Source organism: Prionailurus bengalensis, chromosome B4, assembly GCF_016509475.1.
Source record: "Prionailurus bengalensis isolate Pbe53 chromosome B4, Fcat_Pben_1.1_paternal_pri, whole genome shotgun sequence".
Taxonomy (NCBI): domain Eukaryota; kingdom Metazoa; phylum Chordata; class Mammalia; order Carnivora; family Felidae; genus Prionailurus; species Prionailurus bengalensis.
The window spans coordinates 138,923,964-138,941,792 of record NC_057358.1 but is presented as its reverse complement, the minus strand read 5'-3'; the positions used below and the strand labels follow the sequence as shown (position 1 = coordinate 138,941,792).

The 17,829-nt window shown below is 55.4% G+C and overlaps 1 protein-coding gene and 1 long non-coding RNA gene across 2 annotated transcripts in view; one reads left to right on the top strand and one right to left on the bottom strand.

The window, feature by feature from the left end:
- Positions 1-602: 602 nt before the first annotated feature.
- Positions 603-7,247, bottom strand: LOC122472924. The gene is made up of 4 exons (XR_006294555.1): positions 6,027-7,247; positions 5,233-5,444; positions 4,015-4,220; positions 603-747 (listed from the first exon to the last, which is right to left on the bottom strand). It is a non-coding gene; the product is annotated as an uncharacterized LOC122472924 (long non-coding RNA).
- Positions 7,248-7,664: 417 nt separating this feature from the next.
- CERK (ceramide kinase) overlaps positions 7,665-17,829 on the top strand; it is a gene marked incomplete at its 5' end in the record, with an annotated part of 47,617 nt that continues 37,452 nt past the window's right edge. Inside the window, one exon of the mRNA XM_043564310.1 lies at positions 7,665-7,995. Within this exon, the coding sequence (XP_043420245.1) occupies positions 7,665-7,995 (331 nt within the window). The remainder of the gene's footprint in view (positions 7,996-17,829) is intronic.

The window sequence follows — 17,829 nt, the reverse complement described above, 5'->3', positions numbered from 1 at the left end:
TAGGAGGACTGGCCGGCTCTGTACCTTGCTCCCCCCAAAGCCCCCTACTCGTCTTATAGGGTCTCTCCCCCAGAGAAATGTCCTCCTCCGTTGACATTTAAGCAGAGACAGGAGCGAAGGGAGATCTGGACCGTGCAACCAGCTGAGGTTGTGGGTGGGGAGAATGTTGACAGAAGAGGAACTCGCACTTTCAAAGGTCCTGGGGTGGGATCATGCTTGGCTGTTCAAGAAATATCAGGGAGAGGATTTGGCTGGGGAATGGTAAACCAGGTGCAGAGAGCAGGCAAGCCAGCAAGGAGAGCCCTGGAGACAGCAGGGAGGGATTTGGACATAATCTGGATTTCCATCTAAAAAGGATCCCTTTGGATGCTCAATGGAAGCAGAGAGATCAACCAGTTCCAGGAATTTTGTGGGAACACTCTGTCTTTCCTGGGCTGTGTAACAATGCTCCTAATAGACCTAGACACAACTTTTTATATATTTTTTAACGTTTATTCATTTCTGTGAGAGAGAGACAGACACAGCATGAGTGGGGGAGGGGCAGAGAGAGAGAGGGAGACACAGAATCGGAAGCAGGCTCCAGGCTCTGAGCTGTTGGCACAGAGCCCGACGCGGGGCTCGAACTCACAGACCGTGAGATCGTGACCTGAGCTGGAAGGCAGAGGCCCAACCGACTGAGCCACTCAGGCACCCCAGATGCCCCGGGTCTAGATGGAATTTTTAATGTCAGCTCATTGCAGGAGTTTCCTGTAAGGAGTTTTGGAGATAAGATAACAAGCCTTGTAAGTTTCCCTAGACCTGGTTTGTCTGCCAAAGTCCCTTGTCCCCTCACCTGGGAATGGCAGCCTGGTGAGCAGATGCCCCACGTGGGACACTTCCCCCCACCACGAGAACAAAGCCCTGGGCCCTGTGCTATTAGGGCACCCGAGAAACCATTTAATGGGGGTTCTGGTTTATCTTTTCATTTGGTTGAGGGTTTCTTGGATGTTTCCGTAACAAGAAAAGATCTTGCTGTCGTGATTCAGTTTCTCACGTGGGGAGGGAAAAATTCTTCCTCTGCCCTTCGAGGCCTTCCAGCTGGACTGAGAATTAAATTTACAGGAAACAGATTCACAGGAAAAAAAAACCCCAGAGTTTTATGACGTGCGCAGGGAGGCCCAGTAAGGAAATTGAGGCTTCAGGAAATGACCGAGGCGGGCAGTTCTTACACTTTTCAGAGAGACGTAAACCTGGGGGGAATCGGCAGGACAAAGAAAATGGAACTTGGGGGGGCCGCAGTTAGACGGCGTTTTCAACAGACTCTGGGCTGGGGGAGTACGTTAGCAAGAAGTAACAAGCGTGGTGTGGACAGCCTTCTGAGCCCTGGATTTCTTATCTCTGGTGATAAGGATCATTTTTTACCTCCTGGTCCAGGGACCGTACCTTCCAAGAGGGAGACGGATTTCCCGCTTTCAGGGGGATGGAGGAGGGTCAGAGTGTCTTTCTTGCACTGGTTGTCTCTCAAGTAACTTTTCTTTAAAACCATCAAAATGCCGAAGTGGGCCAGCCCAGCCTGGGCCAGCCCACCCTTGGCCCCCGCCCTGATTTGGGAGCCTGCCTGTAGACACAACAAGCTGCATGTTTTGGCTCAGACAAAGCCTCAAAGCCCAGCTCCTGTAGCAGAGTGCCCCTCTGGGCCTCAAGTCCCTAATCTGTAAAATGGGACCACTGGCTTTATCTCCAACAAACGCGGTCCCCCGGGGGCCCTACTGGCACAGAGTGAGGTATCCATTCAAGGTAGACTCTGTTGCCACCACAGGGCTCCATGAGTCCGGTTCCCTGGCTAAGCTCTGCAGTTGTGAGATGCACCCTTCTATTAGGACTTTAATTTACCAACCCCGTGTCCCCTCGTTCTCCTTCCGGAGCTCAACTCTGCACCCTTTTCCCAGGCCTTGCTGACCCCCTGGGTCAGGCCGGACCCTCTGCTAGGCGCCCTCAGAGTCAGGCGGAGCTTCCCTCCCTTTCTTGTCTGGTTCAGCTTGCAAGGTGGGGTACCTGGCACCCAGCAGGGCTCAGTGAGCTTGAACCACTCCTGTACCTCCTCAGAGGCTGTGGCCTCAGCTTCCCCGTCGGAAGTGCCCCGTAAGGAGGTGCCCTGAGCTGACCCCGTTCCCAGGGTCCAGACGTCACGCCCGAGGTCCAGGCTGGTCACTTTCTCCTCCCTGGTGTTCATGCTTCTGTCTACGCAGACGGAATGAGGGGCCAGCCCTGGCCTGACCTTCATCCTCCCCACCGCCCTCCCCGCCTGTGCGTCCGTGGACGGGGTCCTCACTGCCCGGCAGTCTCTCAGGGGGTGTGCCTTGGCCCCACAGTCGCTGACTGCAGCAGTCCTGTGAGATCGGCTTGCAGTTCACGAGGCTTCCAGGGATCTTTCTTCTCTCTCTTCCTTCATGTTTTCGTTTGGGGACTCAGTTCTCTATTCTGTGTCCGTGCTGCAAAACTTTTGGATCGAACACAGACTGTTTGTTTGTTCTTTCCTCCAGAAGGTGTTATTTATACCTTTGTGGGCTTGTTTGAAGCATGTTTCTCCTTCTGTGGCGGTGGCCGTGCAGCAGGCTCCAAAAGCAGCCCCGTTCTGCCCTCTCCTGTCCCCAGACCCACCTGTGCCCTGCCCCCCCGCCCCCCGCCCCGGCCCCGTTTACGGAGTTACCAGGGCCCCTCCCCCACCCCCACTGCTCAGATCACTGCCTCCTTCCCTCTCAATTCCTTCAGAGATCGCACATATAAAAAGACAAGCATGCGAGAGCGAACTCTCCGCCTCTCCTTATCTGTCTGAAAATCATAGTTTACGGCTTCTGCTCTGCTCTGTCCCTTGAAGCCCTGGGCACAAGGTCAGGTTTTCCCCGCCCCAACCCCTGTTCCACCTTACCAGGGCTCCTCCCTGGGTCACAGGTGCCACCCCGGGGGCCTCCCTGGGCACCCGTCTCCAAGTCTGCACCCCCTAAAAGGATCCAAGGCCACATTGCACCAGCCAGAAGTGGACACTTGACCCCAGGCCCTGGGCAGGCAGGCTCGCCTGTGGAAGACGCCCTCACTGCCTGAGCCTCAGCTCCCCTCCCCTCCACCCCATCCCCCCCCCCCAACAATCTTAGCTGACTCTCGGGCCCACTGGGATGCCCACATTCCTTCTGGCTTCAGGGTTGGAGAGGAGGGATCTCCCACCCTGAACTGCCCCAGACTTCACCCGACGGGAGCCAGCCTTTTCCCTGGGAGGGTCTGCTTCTGAGCCAACAGCACCTCCCAGGGACAGCGGACCGGTCTGCCCCCCCATCGGGACAGCATGGATGCAAGGAAGGCCTTCAGGGCCCCACAGCCCTGTTCCGTTCCCAGGTCCCCTGCCGGCCCCTGGAGCCCCCTGACCCTGGTCCCTAGGCTCCCGGGAAGTGTTAGGCACCCCGCCAATGGAGGCAGTCACCCTGGCAGGCCTGGGGAGCCCACAGGATCCAGGGCCTTTGGGGCCCTCCCCCTGCTGGGCACTTCCCACAGCTCCCAGACGTGCCAGCAGTCCTGATCCCTGCCCCCCCCTGTGGTATTCTTTGTGGCCGGCTGGCCCCACCTCACCAGGCTTTCCAGTTCCCACCCTGTGGCCACCACCCCTTGGGAGCCACCCTCTATTCCAGCCCTGCCCCGGGCTTTCCTCGGTGGGCAGGTCCGGCATGCCCCGGGGGGTGGAACAGAGAGGCCCCACCGGGGTGCCCGGAGCAGGGGTGGGGGGCAATGCCTGCTGAGGGTGCCGGCTGCAGCTCCTGTGGGCCTTCTGTTCTCATATTTCAGACTCTCCCACACCAGTGGGACCCTGGAGCACCCACCCCTCCATTTCCCTTTCTGTATAACTCGAACAGGTGAGGTTAGTTCGGTGGGTCTCAGTCTCTGCATCTGTGGAGTGGGGTAACTAACTCCCACTTCTAGCCGCTACTGTCGGGGTCACGTGTGTGCGCAACATGAGGGCGAACGTTTTGTAAATTATCAGCTTACCCTCTACGCGTTCAGGCCTCTTTGGGCCCAGGATGTGTCTTCCAGGCAATCGGCCTCGACAGGCCATAGGTGGAAGGCCCCTCCTTGAGGGCGGAGGGCAGAGGGCGGCATTCCTGGCAGCCGGTGTGCACGGGGGCAGGTGTCCCCCGCCCCACCCAGCAGCAGTCCAGCGCCAAGTCACGTGGCTGACTTCCTGGGGAGGAAGCCTGGAAAGATAAGCAGGTGGCTGTGTCACAGTAAAGAAGGCCAGCGGCTTCTGGGACACGGGCAAAGTAGGTCAGAGGCTCCGTGGGAGACGGTGCTAGAAGGTGCTGCCAGCTCCAGGTCCCCGCTGGTGGCCAGGAGGGGCCGGCCGGTGGACAGGGTGGTGGGTGTTGGCCGCTGCTGGTCAGGATGTCTGCAACTCAAGCTTGCGGACTGGACCCGGGACAGGGACAGGTGGTAGGGCAGAGCCTGAGCGGCTGAGTGCATGCCCTCTGGCCTCGCTGGCATCCAGGGCATGTCTGCCCCGTGAAGGGCTGGGGCCAGCCATGCACACAGTGGGCCAGTGATGGCCTGGGGACCAACACCGTCCTGCAGCACCACAGGTGGGACTGGGGCCACACAAGGGGCGGCTCGAGTGGAAGCCTCACGGGGTGAGCTGCTTGGGGGTTCTGCGGCATGACAGGGGGGCGAAGGAGAGGCCGAGTAGGGGGTTCCCAGGCAGACGTTACAGGCACGGCAGCTGGGCCAGCGCTGGAAAGGCATTCCTGCCAGGACAGAGGTGAGAGAGGGGGCCAGGAGGCCATCAGGGGGGCTGAGGGCACAGCCCGAGTGCCAAGGGCTGGGTCGCCCTGGCCTTTTGGAGGTTCACGTTGGCTGTTCTGCTGGGTGCCTTCAGAGCTCGCCCGTGCCGGCCCCACCGGGACTTAGCACACAGCAGGGGCCTGGCACCTGCTTCGGGGCCCCAGTGCCACGCTCACCGTCACGGGCACACAGCGCTCACATGGGCTCTGACCCCCTGCCCGGCACTCCTCCCACCCAGCCGACTGCAGGAAGCGTTGTCTTCTGCCAACTCGGCCTTCGCTGCATTTCCTTCTTCCCCTGCGTACAAGCGAGGGGTCCTGCCCCGGCCAGGCCCCTCCTCGCCAGCCCCAGAACTCCAGGCCCCCCAGGGCGGAAGGGGCTGCAAACCACCACGGACAGCACGGCTTAAACAGGAGAAACGTATTTTCTCACCGTTTCAGTTTGGAGGCTAGAAGCGCAAGGTCAAGGCGCTGGTGTGCTGGCTTCCTCTGGGGCCTCTCTCCCTGGCTCATAGGCCGCCAGCCTCTTCGTATGGCGGACCCAACGCGTGTGAGTTCTCCTGGTCTCCCCGTGTGTCCATACTTCCTCTGGTGAGCACACCAGTCAGGTGGCTTCATTTTACCTGAATTACTTCTTTGAAGGCCCTGTGTCCAAACAGTCACATCCGAGGCCCCTCCTCCAGGCCTTGTCAGTGTTTTGCAGTTGACCCCACGCCCCCCCTGCCCCCCACCCTGCAGAGGTGGGGCCCCAGTCATCTCTGGCTACGGGCCTGAATTCATGGGCTGATGTGTGGCATTAAAGGGTCTCTAAATAAATAACCTGGGAGGGGCAGGAGGAACCCAGCCCCCAGAAGCCACGGAAGGAGGCCCTGGGAGGGAGGCTGGCATTGCTGAGGCCCTGTATGCCCACCCACACTTCCCTGCCATCCTTCACATGCTGCAGCTGGGACACCGGCCCCCGCAGGCCCTGCGGTAGGGTTTCCAGAGCAGTGTCCCATCCGCATTTCCTGAGCCTCAGAGCAGCAGCCGTGGGAGGGAGGCCGGCCCGGCCTCCCTTCGTCCACCCCACCGGGCTGGAGATCGGGCATGGTTTGCCCAAGGGTGGGGCTCGGACTCACACCCCGCCTTCTGCCCTACCCTCTCTCCCTGCACCTGGTCTGGATTGGGAGGGGGTGGGGGTTGGGCTCCTGGTGAGGAGCGAATCACAGGGAGCTGGCGGGGTCATACCTGGCTTGGGGCCACCCGGGGCCAAGCACAGGCATGGTGGCCCACCCTTCCGCCATCTGCAGCGGAGGCCCTGCAGGAGGAGCCAAGGAGACACGGGGCTGGGCAGGGAGAGCTGAGAGAAAGGCAGATGGCTGTCCTGGGCCCCTGCAGTCAGACCTCTGTCACTCTGAGCCCTGTGCCTTCAGGCAAGTTACTCAGCTTGCCTGACAGCTCCTTGGTTGGTAAACCTGGCTCAGATGTGTGCACGTAACAAACACCGGTGCTTCCTATGCGCTGGGACCGTCTCAGCGCTAGGGCTACGGGGAGACATGTGTCCGTGTCCTCCTGGAGCTGGGTGGGGAGGAGCAGACACGCTATGAGGGCAGGTCCGGAGCCCTGCTGGGGTGGGCTGCGGCAGCCACCCACACGGAGAAGGAAGGGTTGAGCAGGAGAAGGAAGGGTTGAGCAGAAGGAAGGATTGAGCTAGGCCGGCGATGAGGGAAAGACCCTGGGGGCACACAGGTCAGGAGGGCACCTCCCCATCCTGGGACCTGGTCAGCCGTCTGTCCCACCCCCAGCCGCCCGGCTCTCTCCCAGGCCTTTAGGAGGAAGACCTCCTCCAGCAAGCCTCCTCAGGGAAAGTCTATCCTCAGCCTGGATGTTCAGGGTCCCGGGGGAGATGCCTGCCTCACATGCTTCTCCTTCCCTTACCGCTGAGGCCCCCAGAGCCTAAAAGTGTCCCCCTCCGGAATGTGGGAGGGCAGTGCCTGCCTCCCGGTAACCCCGGAGCTGGGCCTATAAGCAGAGACGGTGGTAACTTGAGTGGTGGGGGGAGGGGGGCAATAGGGCTGGCACCTCCTATGGGTGCCTGTCCGGGCCTTCAGGCTTACTTCCAAGGAGGAAGATAGAGCCAGCTCGGCTCTGGAGAGAACGGGGGATCCCAGAGACCAGATGCCAAAATTCTAGCCGCCCATCCACAAGGCATCCCGAAGGGCCTTAGTGCCCTGCGCTCACCTGGAGAGCCAGGCCTGCCCGCCGCCCCCGCAGACGGCCCAGGCAGCATTTCTGCGCCAAGGGAGGAAGGGCCACCCAGACGCCGCCTGTCTTTACGACCCGCCAGGGAGGGGCTACTGAGTTCCTTGCACGCGCGGCAACTGTGACCCGGACCCAGAGACCAGCCGCAAAGGGAAGCCACCTCCTCCCGGACCAGCACCAGCGCCCTCCAAATGCTCCCCGCTCCCCAGAGAGGGCCCCCGGGTCGACTCCCTTCCCTTCCTGGCACCCCAGGCCCCCTCCTCGATCCCCTGTCCGGCCCCTCTTCTCCTCTCGCCTAGCCCCTCCCGTCCCCCCACTGCTGCTCCCAGGACCCTTCCCGTCCCCTCCCCTCCTTCTCTCCCCCCATCCAGTCCCTTCCTTACTGTCCCCCCCCCCCCCCCCCCGCCTGCAGCTCCCAGGACCCCTCAGCCCCCGCCTTCGCACCCCAGGCCTCCTCCTCTCCCCACGCCCGGCCCCTCCTCTCCCCCCACTCCGCCCTTCCTCGGTCCCCCACTCCCTGCAGCTCCCAAGGCCCCTAGGCCCCTCTCCTCATACCCCAGGCCCCTCCCCTCCCCTCCCCCTCCCCTGCCCCCTCCCGGCCCCCTCCACCCCCGCCCGGCCCCCTCGTCGTCCCCGCGGCCGCCCTGCGTACGAGGTGACGCAGCGCCGCCCGCCCCGCGCGCCCCGCCCGCCCCCGCGCCGCCGCCGCCGCCACCCGGTCGGGCTCCAGGGGCCGCTAACGGTCCCGCGCCCCTCGGCGTCCGCGCCCCCGCCCCGCGCCGCGCCCGGCCGAGCAGGCGGCGCCGGCGGGCGACGGGCGCGATGGGGGCGGCGGAGCCGCTGCGCTCGGTGCTGTGGGTGAAGCGGCAGCGCTGCGCCGTGAGCCTGGACCCCGCGCGGGCGCTGCTGCGCTGGTGGCGGAGTCCGGGGCCCGGAGCCGGCGCCCCCGGCGCGGGTGAGTGTCGCCGCCGCAGCCCGCGGGTCCGGCTTGGGGGGGGGGGGCGGGGCAGGGGGCCGGGGAGGGGGCGGGGGCGCGTCCCGGCGCCCTGGGGGGCTGTGCGCTCTGGGGACCCCGTGACAAAGGGCGAGTCGGGGCGGTGCGGGCGGGGAGGGCCGGAGACCCGGCGCCCTTGGTCCCTCGTGCGGATGCCACCCCGGCGGGGAGGGCTGCGGCCCGGGACGCGTCTCCCGGTCGCGGCCGCATCGCGCAGACGGGCATACGGATGGATCCCCAGGGGCGCCGGCGCGCCGCGCTCGGTTTCGGTTTAACCCAAGGACCGACGCTTTTCTTTCGCCCGGGTCCAAACCCGGGAGGCAGCCTTGCAGGGTAGGGGGTTGCTGTTGTAGAGAGTGGAGGAGAGGGCTCGGGGCCTTCCGTCTGGGATGTGCTGGGGCGGGCGGGGGCGTGGTGGGAGTGGGTTTTGGTACAGCCGGCTGGACACATGACCTTCAGAGGCCTTCTCCTTTCGGAGAAGTGTAATTTGGATAAAAATGGAAAGGACACACCCGGCCCAGGGGACACTCTCCCCAAGGAGAAGGGACCAGGGGCTCCCTGGCAGAGCTGTCTGCTGGCAGAGGGAGGGCAGAGGCTTAATGAGATGTCATTTGATCCCGAGAGGGAGGAGGAGGATTACCGAGGGCTGTGTTGGACAGTGGGAAGGGGGAGGCTTCCAAGGCCGAGAAACCCGGGCTGGCCAGCGTGGGTGTGTTCCACTTCATTCATTCTCTTGTGCAACTTTTATCCGGGGCCTGTTGGGGAGGGTGCGGTGGTATCCTAGCCCTGGCTCAGTGCCTGTGGAAAAGTCCCTGCCGCAGTGGGTCATTTTCCCTGGAAGGAAGCCAGAGGGGTGCACCTGCAGGGGCGCGTGTGTCTGAGGAGAAGACCCCGGCCGGTGGAGGCCCATCACCGGGGTGTGGGGCCAGCAGCCTTCACTTAGGGGGCGGCGTTTGAGCAGAGAGCCGGAGAAACCCATGCACCTGGGGGAGAGGTTGTCCAGGTGGGAAGAAGAGTAAGGGCCCTAAAACCAGGCGGGAGGTGGATGTCAGCCCAAGGTATCCCAGGGGCTGACATGGGACTCCTCTTTGGCTGTGAGGGCTGTATCCGGCTTAACATTCTTAAAGGATCTGCCGAGAGCGAACAGAGGGAGCTCAATTCCGGGGCTCCTGGCCTTGGCCAGGCAGGAGTGGGGGACGAGCAGGGCGGGGTGTGCGTGAGGCATGTAAGCTGAGTGAGGGCAGCAGAGTCCAGGCTTGCAGTCCACTGAAGTCACTGCACAAGATGCAGCAGTTTATTGTTTTAATTATTGGGGGTGGGGGTGGCAGATTCTCTCGTGGGCAGAGTTTGGGACACCCTGGGGTGCTCCAGATGCTTCCTGACGCTGAGGTTGTGAGGCTCACGGGTTGGAGGAGGGGTGGGCCGAGCCGAAACAGGCGAGGCCGAGGTCAAGGGCGGCCTCAGACCCGTGGCCAACACTTGGTTTCCGGCCTTGGGGTCACCGGAAGCACTGTCTGCAGAGAGCCTGTCTCTGGCTGGGTGTCTGAGAGTTTACTCTTGTGCGATCTTGCTGATGTCCCTCTGGGAGAAATGTCTTGCATCAGGTATCACCCTGGGGCTCCTTTGCACCACCCACCAGGGCCCCGTGTCTTGCTCTAACGGTGCCTGGCCCGGCCTCGAGGGCTTTGAGCATCTCTGTACATTTCTGGGCTCGAGAATGGGTCCCTTCCGTGCGGCCATCACGCTGCCGTTCCACGCGTGTCGTGTTCACACACAGACCAAGCGGGGCAGGTGTTCTCGTACTGTACATGTGGAGAGACCCAGCTATGGGGCATCTAAGTAACTGTCCCCCCGGTGGTCCACACGTGAGCTTGGTCCCCGCCAGCCACTGGCAGTTTGGCCCCATCAAGCCTCAGCGCCGCGTGGACACTGGACAGACCCCACCCCCGTGGGTTGTCCAGGTGGGAAGTCCCTCGTTGCCTGCATTTAGCGCCGGCACCCTTCGCCAGCTGGTTTCCGGTGGTCAGACTCTGGGCCTGCGTGGGGGCCGTGCCGCCTTCGGTCTGCTGGCTGCTGGTTCTCTCTCTCGGGAGGGGTATTGTTTTGCATCTACGGAGGGTGAAGGCGCTCTGTGCGGGCTCATCTGGAGCTTTCTCCCTGGAGGGGCCGGGGCTGCGGGCGTCCTGGCCGGGGGGCTTCCTCCAGGAGGAGGCCTGTTCCCATCGCTGTTTTCCGACACCAGCCACCGCCCTGGGTGAGCAGCGCAGAAACTGCTGCGCCAGCTCGTTGGGTTTTCTTCCCTTCTCCGCGCCCGCAAAAGGGAAGCAGGCCCGAGGCAGATGATTGCATGCTGGAGGTCAGTAGGGTCAGGACGTGCACCAGGCCACAGGAGAGGTCAGAGAGGGGAGCCGAGTCAGGGCCGCGGGGTGCGGCCCCGTGGGTCATTTCACCCGATCCTCTTGTGTCTCGAGAATGTCACTCCTGTTTTCTTTTTTTTTTTAATTTTTTTTAACGTTTATTTATTTTTGAGACAGAGAGAGACAGAGCACGAACAGGGGAGGGTCAGAGAGAGGGAGACACAGAATCGGAAACAGGCCCCAGGCTCTGAGCGGTCAGCACAGAGCCCGACGCGGGGCTCGAACTCACGGACCGCGAGATCGTGCCCTGAGCCGAAGTCGGCCGCCTAACCGACGGAGCCACCCAGGCGCCCCTATCACTCCTGTTTTCAGGCGTGAAACCTGGAAGCCGTGAACTGACTGCTCCCAGAGGCAAGAGGCGTACAAAAGCGAGCTGGTGGTTTGATCCAGGCACGTGCTCTTTTCTCCGTGGCCCGGTGTTTGAGACGAGGACGAGGTGAGGACGAGGGAATTGGGGGGCAGAGTTGTCTGGTCTCAGAGCGGACTGCCCCTAAGGGCGCGTGCGGTGAGAGCAAGTGCTCCTGGGTGCCGGCCTGGTCGGAAGTGGAGCTGACTGAAAACAGGAAACCGGGCAGAGGCCTCGTGTGTCAAAGGGGGTCGTGCTGGTTGAACTTGAGACAGACTGTAACTACAGCTGGGTTATACCCCCAGACTCTGAGTGTGTTCTCTTAGGGTCGGGGCTGGCAGGAGTGAGTGTGTGTGTGTGTGTGTGTGTGTGTGTGTCCCGGGGGGTTGTGGTGGGGGGTGGACACGGCTGGTGCTCCACGATTGGAGGAGAAGAGAACCCTCTCCTTCCTCCCAGTGGCCCCACCTGGCTGATGGTGAGCTCCTTGGTCGGGTCACTGCTGTATTTATAAAGCGTGTCTCTAATACTGCCTGTGCAGTGCCAGGCAAAACGTAGGTAAGCCACAGACACGGAAAGTTTAAAATCTAGAAAACACAGACAGAAAGGCACGCGCACGAAAACTACCCTTAGTCTTACCCTCAGGCAGTGAATACTATTTGGTGTTTCTGTCTATGTGAATATGCATGAAAGAAAAGCTGGGGAAATGTAGTGTAGAATGTTTTCTATAGTATCATTTACTCACTTAAAATATGACTTTTTAAAGTCAACTTTATTGGGGCGACTGGGTGGCTCAGTTGGTTAAGCAACGGACCTCGGCTCAGGCCATGATCTCGTGGTTCGTGACTTCGAGCCCCGTGTGGGGCTCTGTGCTGACAGCCAGGAGCCTGGAGTAAATAAACATAACAAAATATTTAGGGGCACCTGGGTGGCTCAGTCGGTTGAGCAGCAGACTTCGGCTCAGGTCATGATCTCACAGCTCATGGGTTCGAGCCCCGCGTCAGGGTCTGCGCTGACGGCTCGGAGCCTGGAGCCTGTTTTGGATTCTGTGTCTCTCCTCTCTCTCTGTCCCCACCCCACTTGCATTCTGTCTCTGTCTCTCTCAAAAATAAATAAACATTAAAAAAATTTTTTTTTTTAATATTTAAGGTCAACTTTATTGAGGTATAACTTGCATATAGTAAAATTCACACATTTTAAGGATGTAGTTTGGGGAATTTTGATCAGTGTATGCACCTGCCGAAACATCACCCTATCAGGATACAGAACCTTCGAGTCACCCCAGAACCTTCCTCTGTGCCCCATCCCTCGGTCTCTGCCCTGCTTTATCACCGGGGACGGATTTGACTTCTAATAGAATTTTCTATAAGTGGAATCATGTGATACGTGCCCTTCCTGTCTCTGGCTTCTTTGTTTCGCTTAATCATTTTGCACTCAATGATCAGTGGTCGGTTCCTCCTTATCACAAGGTAATACTGTGTTGTCTGAGTAAACCAGTTTGTTTATTCACTGTGTGGATTTGGGGGCCATTTCCAGTGTCTGGTTGCATGAATAAAGATGCTGATCATTTGTATAAAAGTCCCTTTGGGGGGTATATACTTTCTTTTCTCTTGGGTGTGTATTTAGGAACAGAGAGCTGGCATATCTTAAAGACATGATTTTTCTTTGTCGTGCAGTGTTTCATTACATGAACGTTACAAAATGCCCTTTTCATTCATTGATAATGTAAAAGTTCCTCAAAATCAGAATTGGATGGATTAAAGATTTTCATGTAAAAAATTAGTCCAAGAAAACAGAGGATAAGTTAATAGTGTTGGAATGTGGGAAGACCTCCCTAACCAAGGTGAGCTCCAGAATGCCTACAGAAAAATCTGAATTATTTCAATAAATAAAAATCTTAAATATTTTTGGTAAGACTCCATAATTTAAAAAATGATGGGGATGATATTTGCAACAAATATGATAGCCGGTGAAAATTAAGAAAACATTAAAAAACTTTTTTTAATGTTTTTATTTATTTTTGAGAAAGAGGCACAGAGCGTGAGTGGGGGAAGGGCAGAGAGCAAAGGAGACACAGAATCCGAAGCAGGCTCCAGGCTCTGAGTTGACAGCATGGGGCCCGACGTGGGGCTCGAACGCATGAACCTCGATTTTGTGACCTGAGCCGAAGTCAGACGCCCAACCGACTGAGCCACCCAGGCTCCCCAAGAAAACATTTAAACACATAAAAATTGATTTTAAAAATCCATTGCAAAGAACGCATACAGGCCGTTGACAGAAGTAAACAATTCAAGGCTGGGTGACGAGCATCTGGGTAGATACTGAAGCCAAAGCGGCATAAAGAACGGAGCCACTTGTGACGGGTGTGTGAGCCGCTTTGGGAGATTAATCTGGCAACGTTTTGAAAATATTTCTTAAAATGATCTATTATGTGACCCATCCATCTCAACTCTAATCAGTTACCTCAAGGAAGAACACTAGTATTTAAGGAACCGTCTTTCATGCTTTAGAAGATAACATCTTCTCTTTGTTTATTTGGATGCTGTTAATATTTTTTACTCCTACCCCCCTCCCCTTAATTTTTCTTCTCTAACGGTCCAGATTTTTGCATAACAGACTTCCCGACAGTGAAGTTGGTTTCTGCCTTTGGCCGTTTCATGAGCCTCACTCCTACAGCCACCCTGACTTCACGGTCGGCGTGATCGGCATCGCGCGGACATAGTGCTTTCTCTGCATCCTGACTTCTCTTGAGCCCGGGTTCCAAGTTTCTGACGACCTCTGATTCCACGCCGGAGACAGCCATTGGTGCTTGCTCTTCTAGAAGGGTCTCCCATGTGCGCGGCTCCGTGGCGCCACGGGCTGCCCGTTGCCGGTGCTGGGCTTGCATTCAAGGCTTCCGGATCTGACCCCATGGTCCCCACCCCACCTGCTGCCTTCTGGTTCAGCACCGCCTCTCTCTGCCAGGTGCTTTTCCTTCCTGTTTCCGGGTTTGAATCTTACCTTCCAGGCCTGGCCCTGCTGGTACTTTGCCCTTCGGCAATCTTTTTCTTTTGAGTTTTATACAGCCCAGTTTGTACCTCTCTGCTAGTTATTACTCTCTGCTTTGTGTGGTGAGTTGGGCTTTTTACATTTTTGTTTGTATTTGTCTCCTCCCCTGCATTCTCCCGGAGGGCAGAATCCTGTGTCCTCTGGATTCACCCCCGAACCCCATTCTCCAGGAGCTCCCCACTGAGCAGCAAGGGGGGTGGGGGATGCAGACACAGCGGGTCCCACCAGCAGGAAAAGGTGGGGGGGGGGATTCCAGTAGTGATTTGTTGCTCTGTTTGCTTACAAGAGCCAGCCCTTGCTTTTCTCTGAAGGGGAGTGGGTTTGAAACCATGGGGAGTGACTAGGAATCAGAAGAGTTTGTGCAAAGCCCACAAATTCTCCGCGGTCCCGCAGGGTGACGCTCCAAGTGCTGTCCCTCGAATGCCCGCCCAGTGTGTGCCGTGGAAATCTTATTTGTGCCCCATTGCGAAGGCACGAGCAATGCAGATGGCCAGATTATATAAAGCCAGCGACCTGCGCATTTCGATATGGGGGAATCTCAGTATATCTGAATAGGGGATGAATGGCAATCCTCTCTACCTGTTTCAGAAAAAAAGAATCCAGATTTGGGTACGAGCCTCTATAGGAAGAGGGGCACAGCTTTGCAGTCTTAGCGGATGTCAGAAAACAGCAGGCCTTCCCAAAGTGTCCCCTTAGGCCCTCGCCACCGTTATTGTCGGGAGCTGAACATGGTCGTAAAAATGGTAATTTTTCGGAGATTATTCAAGGTTAACTTCTATTTGTTGCTGGAAGATAGGTCTCCAAACGCTTTCTTAAAGGGCCAGATGGCAAATGTTTTAGGCTTTGTGGGTCACAGTTCCTCAGCTCTGCTGGTTTAGCACAAAAACAGCTACAGATGGTGTGTGCATGAATTCACGTGGCTGTGTGCCAATAAAACTTTATTTATAAAAGGAGGCAGCTGGCTGAATTTGGCCTGCAGCTTGCTGACCCTGCTCTAAATCATTATTTGCGAACAGGGAATAACCATGTGATGTATTGTAGAAGCAGCTGATCCAGATGACAAAAAATATTTTATCCTTCAAAACAAACAAGTGAACAGATCTAGTCATCTGGAAGAACCGATACTGCGGTTTGGGAAACACACCCACTCGGGTTCTGGTCCCACCATGCCCTGCTCTGTAAGCGGAAAGCCCATCCTCCCTCTGAGAAATGGTACATCCCTGTGCAGACTGGCCTTGGGCATCAAAATCGGTCTATTTCCTTTCTCTCTGACCAGTTTCACACAAACCTGCCTACACCCCACCAAAGTTTGAAGTAGCGCAAGAACAAAGGAGCGTGTCAGAGTGATGTAGTCTATGGTGATACATGTTCCGTGGCACTGGAAAGACTGTGTATTCTGCTATTGTCGGGGGGGGGGGGTGTTGGAGAAATGTGATGGATCCTATTGGTTGATGATGGTGTTGGTTGGTTCTTGATATCCTTGCTGATCTTCTGTTTCATTGTTCTATCAACTGTTGAAGTCTCCAACTATAATTCTGGACTTCTCTAGTTTGCCTTGTAGTTCTGTCAGTTTTTGCCTTATGTATTTTCCTGCTCTGTTGTTTGATGCATACATGTTCAAGGTTGCTATGTCTTCATTTGGGGTTGACCCTTTTTCATTATGTAATATGCCTCTGTTTCAGGTAATTGTCTTTGTTCTGAGGTCTACTTTATGTATTAATAAGCCACTCCTACTTTCTTTTGATTAATGTTTGCATGGTGTGTCTTTTCCATCCTTTTACTTTCTACCTGTTCCATTGGTAGATTTGCAGTGAGTTTAGACCACATACAGTTAAGTCATGTTTTTAAATCGCTGTCTTCTTAATGTAAATTTTGATATGTTAGGGTTTAAATCTGCCATTTTATATTTTGTTTTCTGTTTTTCTTTCTGATTTTCATTTTTCTGTTTTCTTTTTCCTGCCTTCCTGTGGATTACTTAATTTTTTTTTTTTTTTTTAGAATTAGGTTTTGGTTTATCTATACGTCTTTATTAATTTTATATTGTTGTAAAATATCTGTATTGTTTTGGTTCCAATTTTAGTGTATGTGCTGCTGAAGTGAACACAGTCTGTATTCTTTTTTTTAAATGTTTATTTATTTATTTTGAGAGAGTGCACATGCCCGCACGTATAAGCAAGGGGAAGGGCAGAGAGAGAGGAGAGAGAGAATCCCAAGCAGTCTCCATGCTGTCATTATGGAGCCTGACGAGGGGCTCAAGCCTGTGAACCATGAGATCATGACCTGAGCCAAAATCAAGAGTCAGACACTCAACTGACTGAGCCACCCAAGCACCCCAATTTGTATTGTTTTTTAATGCGTTTCTTTGTGTAGCCTCTGAGTGGTTGTCTCCAGTGTTGGTTTATGTAAATGTAACTCTCCCCAGCCTTCTGGTGCTGTCATTTGACCTGTTTGGGTAAAATATAGAAAGCTTACCTCTGCATCACCCTACTCTCCCCTGTTTTATTGTATAAGTGTCTTGATTTTTCCCTCCACGGACATTTAGAACCACATTAGTGTTACAATTTTATCTTCAATCCTCAAACATCATTTAGGAAAGTCAAGAAAAGAAGGAAGTTCTGTTGGGGCACCTGGGTGGCTCAGTCGGTTAAGTGTCCGACTTCAGCTCAGGTCATGATCTCATAGTTCGTGGGTTCAGGCCCCATGTCAGGCTCTGTGCTTACAGCTTGGAGCCTAGAGCCTGCTTCAGATTCTTTGTCTCCCTCTCTCTGTGCCCCTCCCCAGCTTGTGCTCGCTCTCTCTCTCTCTCTCTCTCTCTCTCAAAAATGAATAAAGAAACATTTAAAAGAGGAGAAGGAAATTCTGTTGTATTTGCCTTTATCTTTGTTCACCATGTTCTTTCTCTTTCTTTTTTTCAGGGATCCTTCCATATTTTTTCCTTTCTGCTTCCTCTAGCCATTCTTCAGGAAAGGTCTGCTAGCAGCAAGTTCTCTTCGTCTTCCTCTAGCTGAGAATGTCTTGATTTCTCCTTTATCCCTGAAAGATATTTTTGCTGGGTATAAGATTCTGGGTTGACAGTTCTTTTCTTTTGGCACTGGAAGAATATTTTGTCACTTCTTTCTGGCCTTCCATGGTTGCTGCTGAGAAATGCACTGTCACTTGAATTGCTTTTCCCCCTATAGGTAAAGTGCTGTTTCTCTCTCATTGACTTTAGGATTTTTTTCTTTGACTATGATGTGATTTTCAGAAGTTTGACTATGATGTGTCTTGGTTTGATTTTCTTTGTAAGTTATGTCTTCTATGTTATGTAAGTTATGTCTTACAAACTTGGGAAGTTTTCAGCCATTATTTTTAAATACTTTTTCAACCCATCTCTCTCTACTTCTGGGACACTGGTGACACAACCATGAGATCTTTGTTTATAGTTTCACAGGTCCCCAAGGCTCTGTTCACTTTTTAAAAACTATTTTTCTCTGTTGTTCGAATTGAGTAACTTCCATCATTTTATCTTTCAGTTCACTGATTCTTTTCTCTGTTCCTCCGTTCTGTGTTCAGGTCTGCCCCCCTGCTTTCTATTTTGGTTATTGTGTTTTTATCTTTCAGTTCTCAGATTTCTGTCTGGTTCATTTTTTATATCTTTTCTTCCCTTGCCGAGTCTTTGTAGGCCTTTGTTGGCTTTCCATGTGTAATTGCTCAGGGAATGTTCTCATCTGCTCAAACAGTGCTTGCCAGTGTCTGTGCTATCTCAGTGTTGGCCTCTAGTGACTGTCATTTTCCATTCAGTTGTAGAGCTTCCCAGTTCTTACCGTGGTGACTGATTTTTTATTGAAACCTGGACATTCTTGTACGATGTAATGAGCCTGGATCTTATTTAAATCTTCTCTTTTAGCTAGCTTTCTCTGACACTGCTCCATCAGGGAAGAGGTGGCTAGTTACTGCCAGGTGGGGGAAGAAGTCCAGGTTTCCCTTGGCCTTGTTGGCAACCAAGGA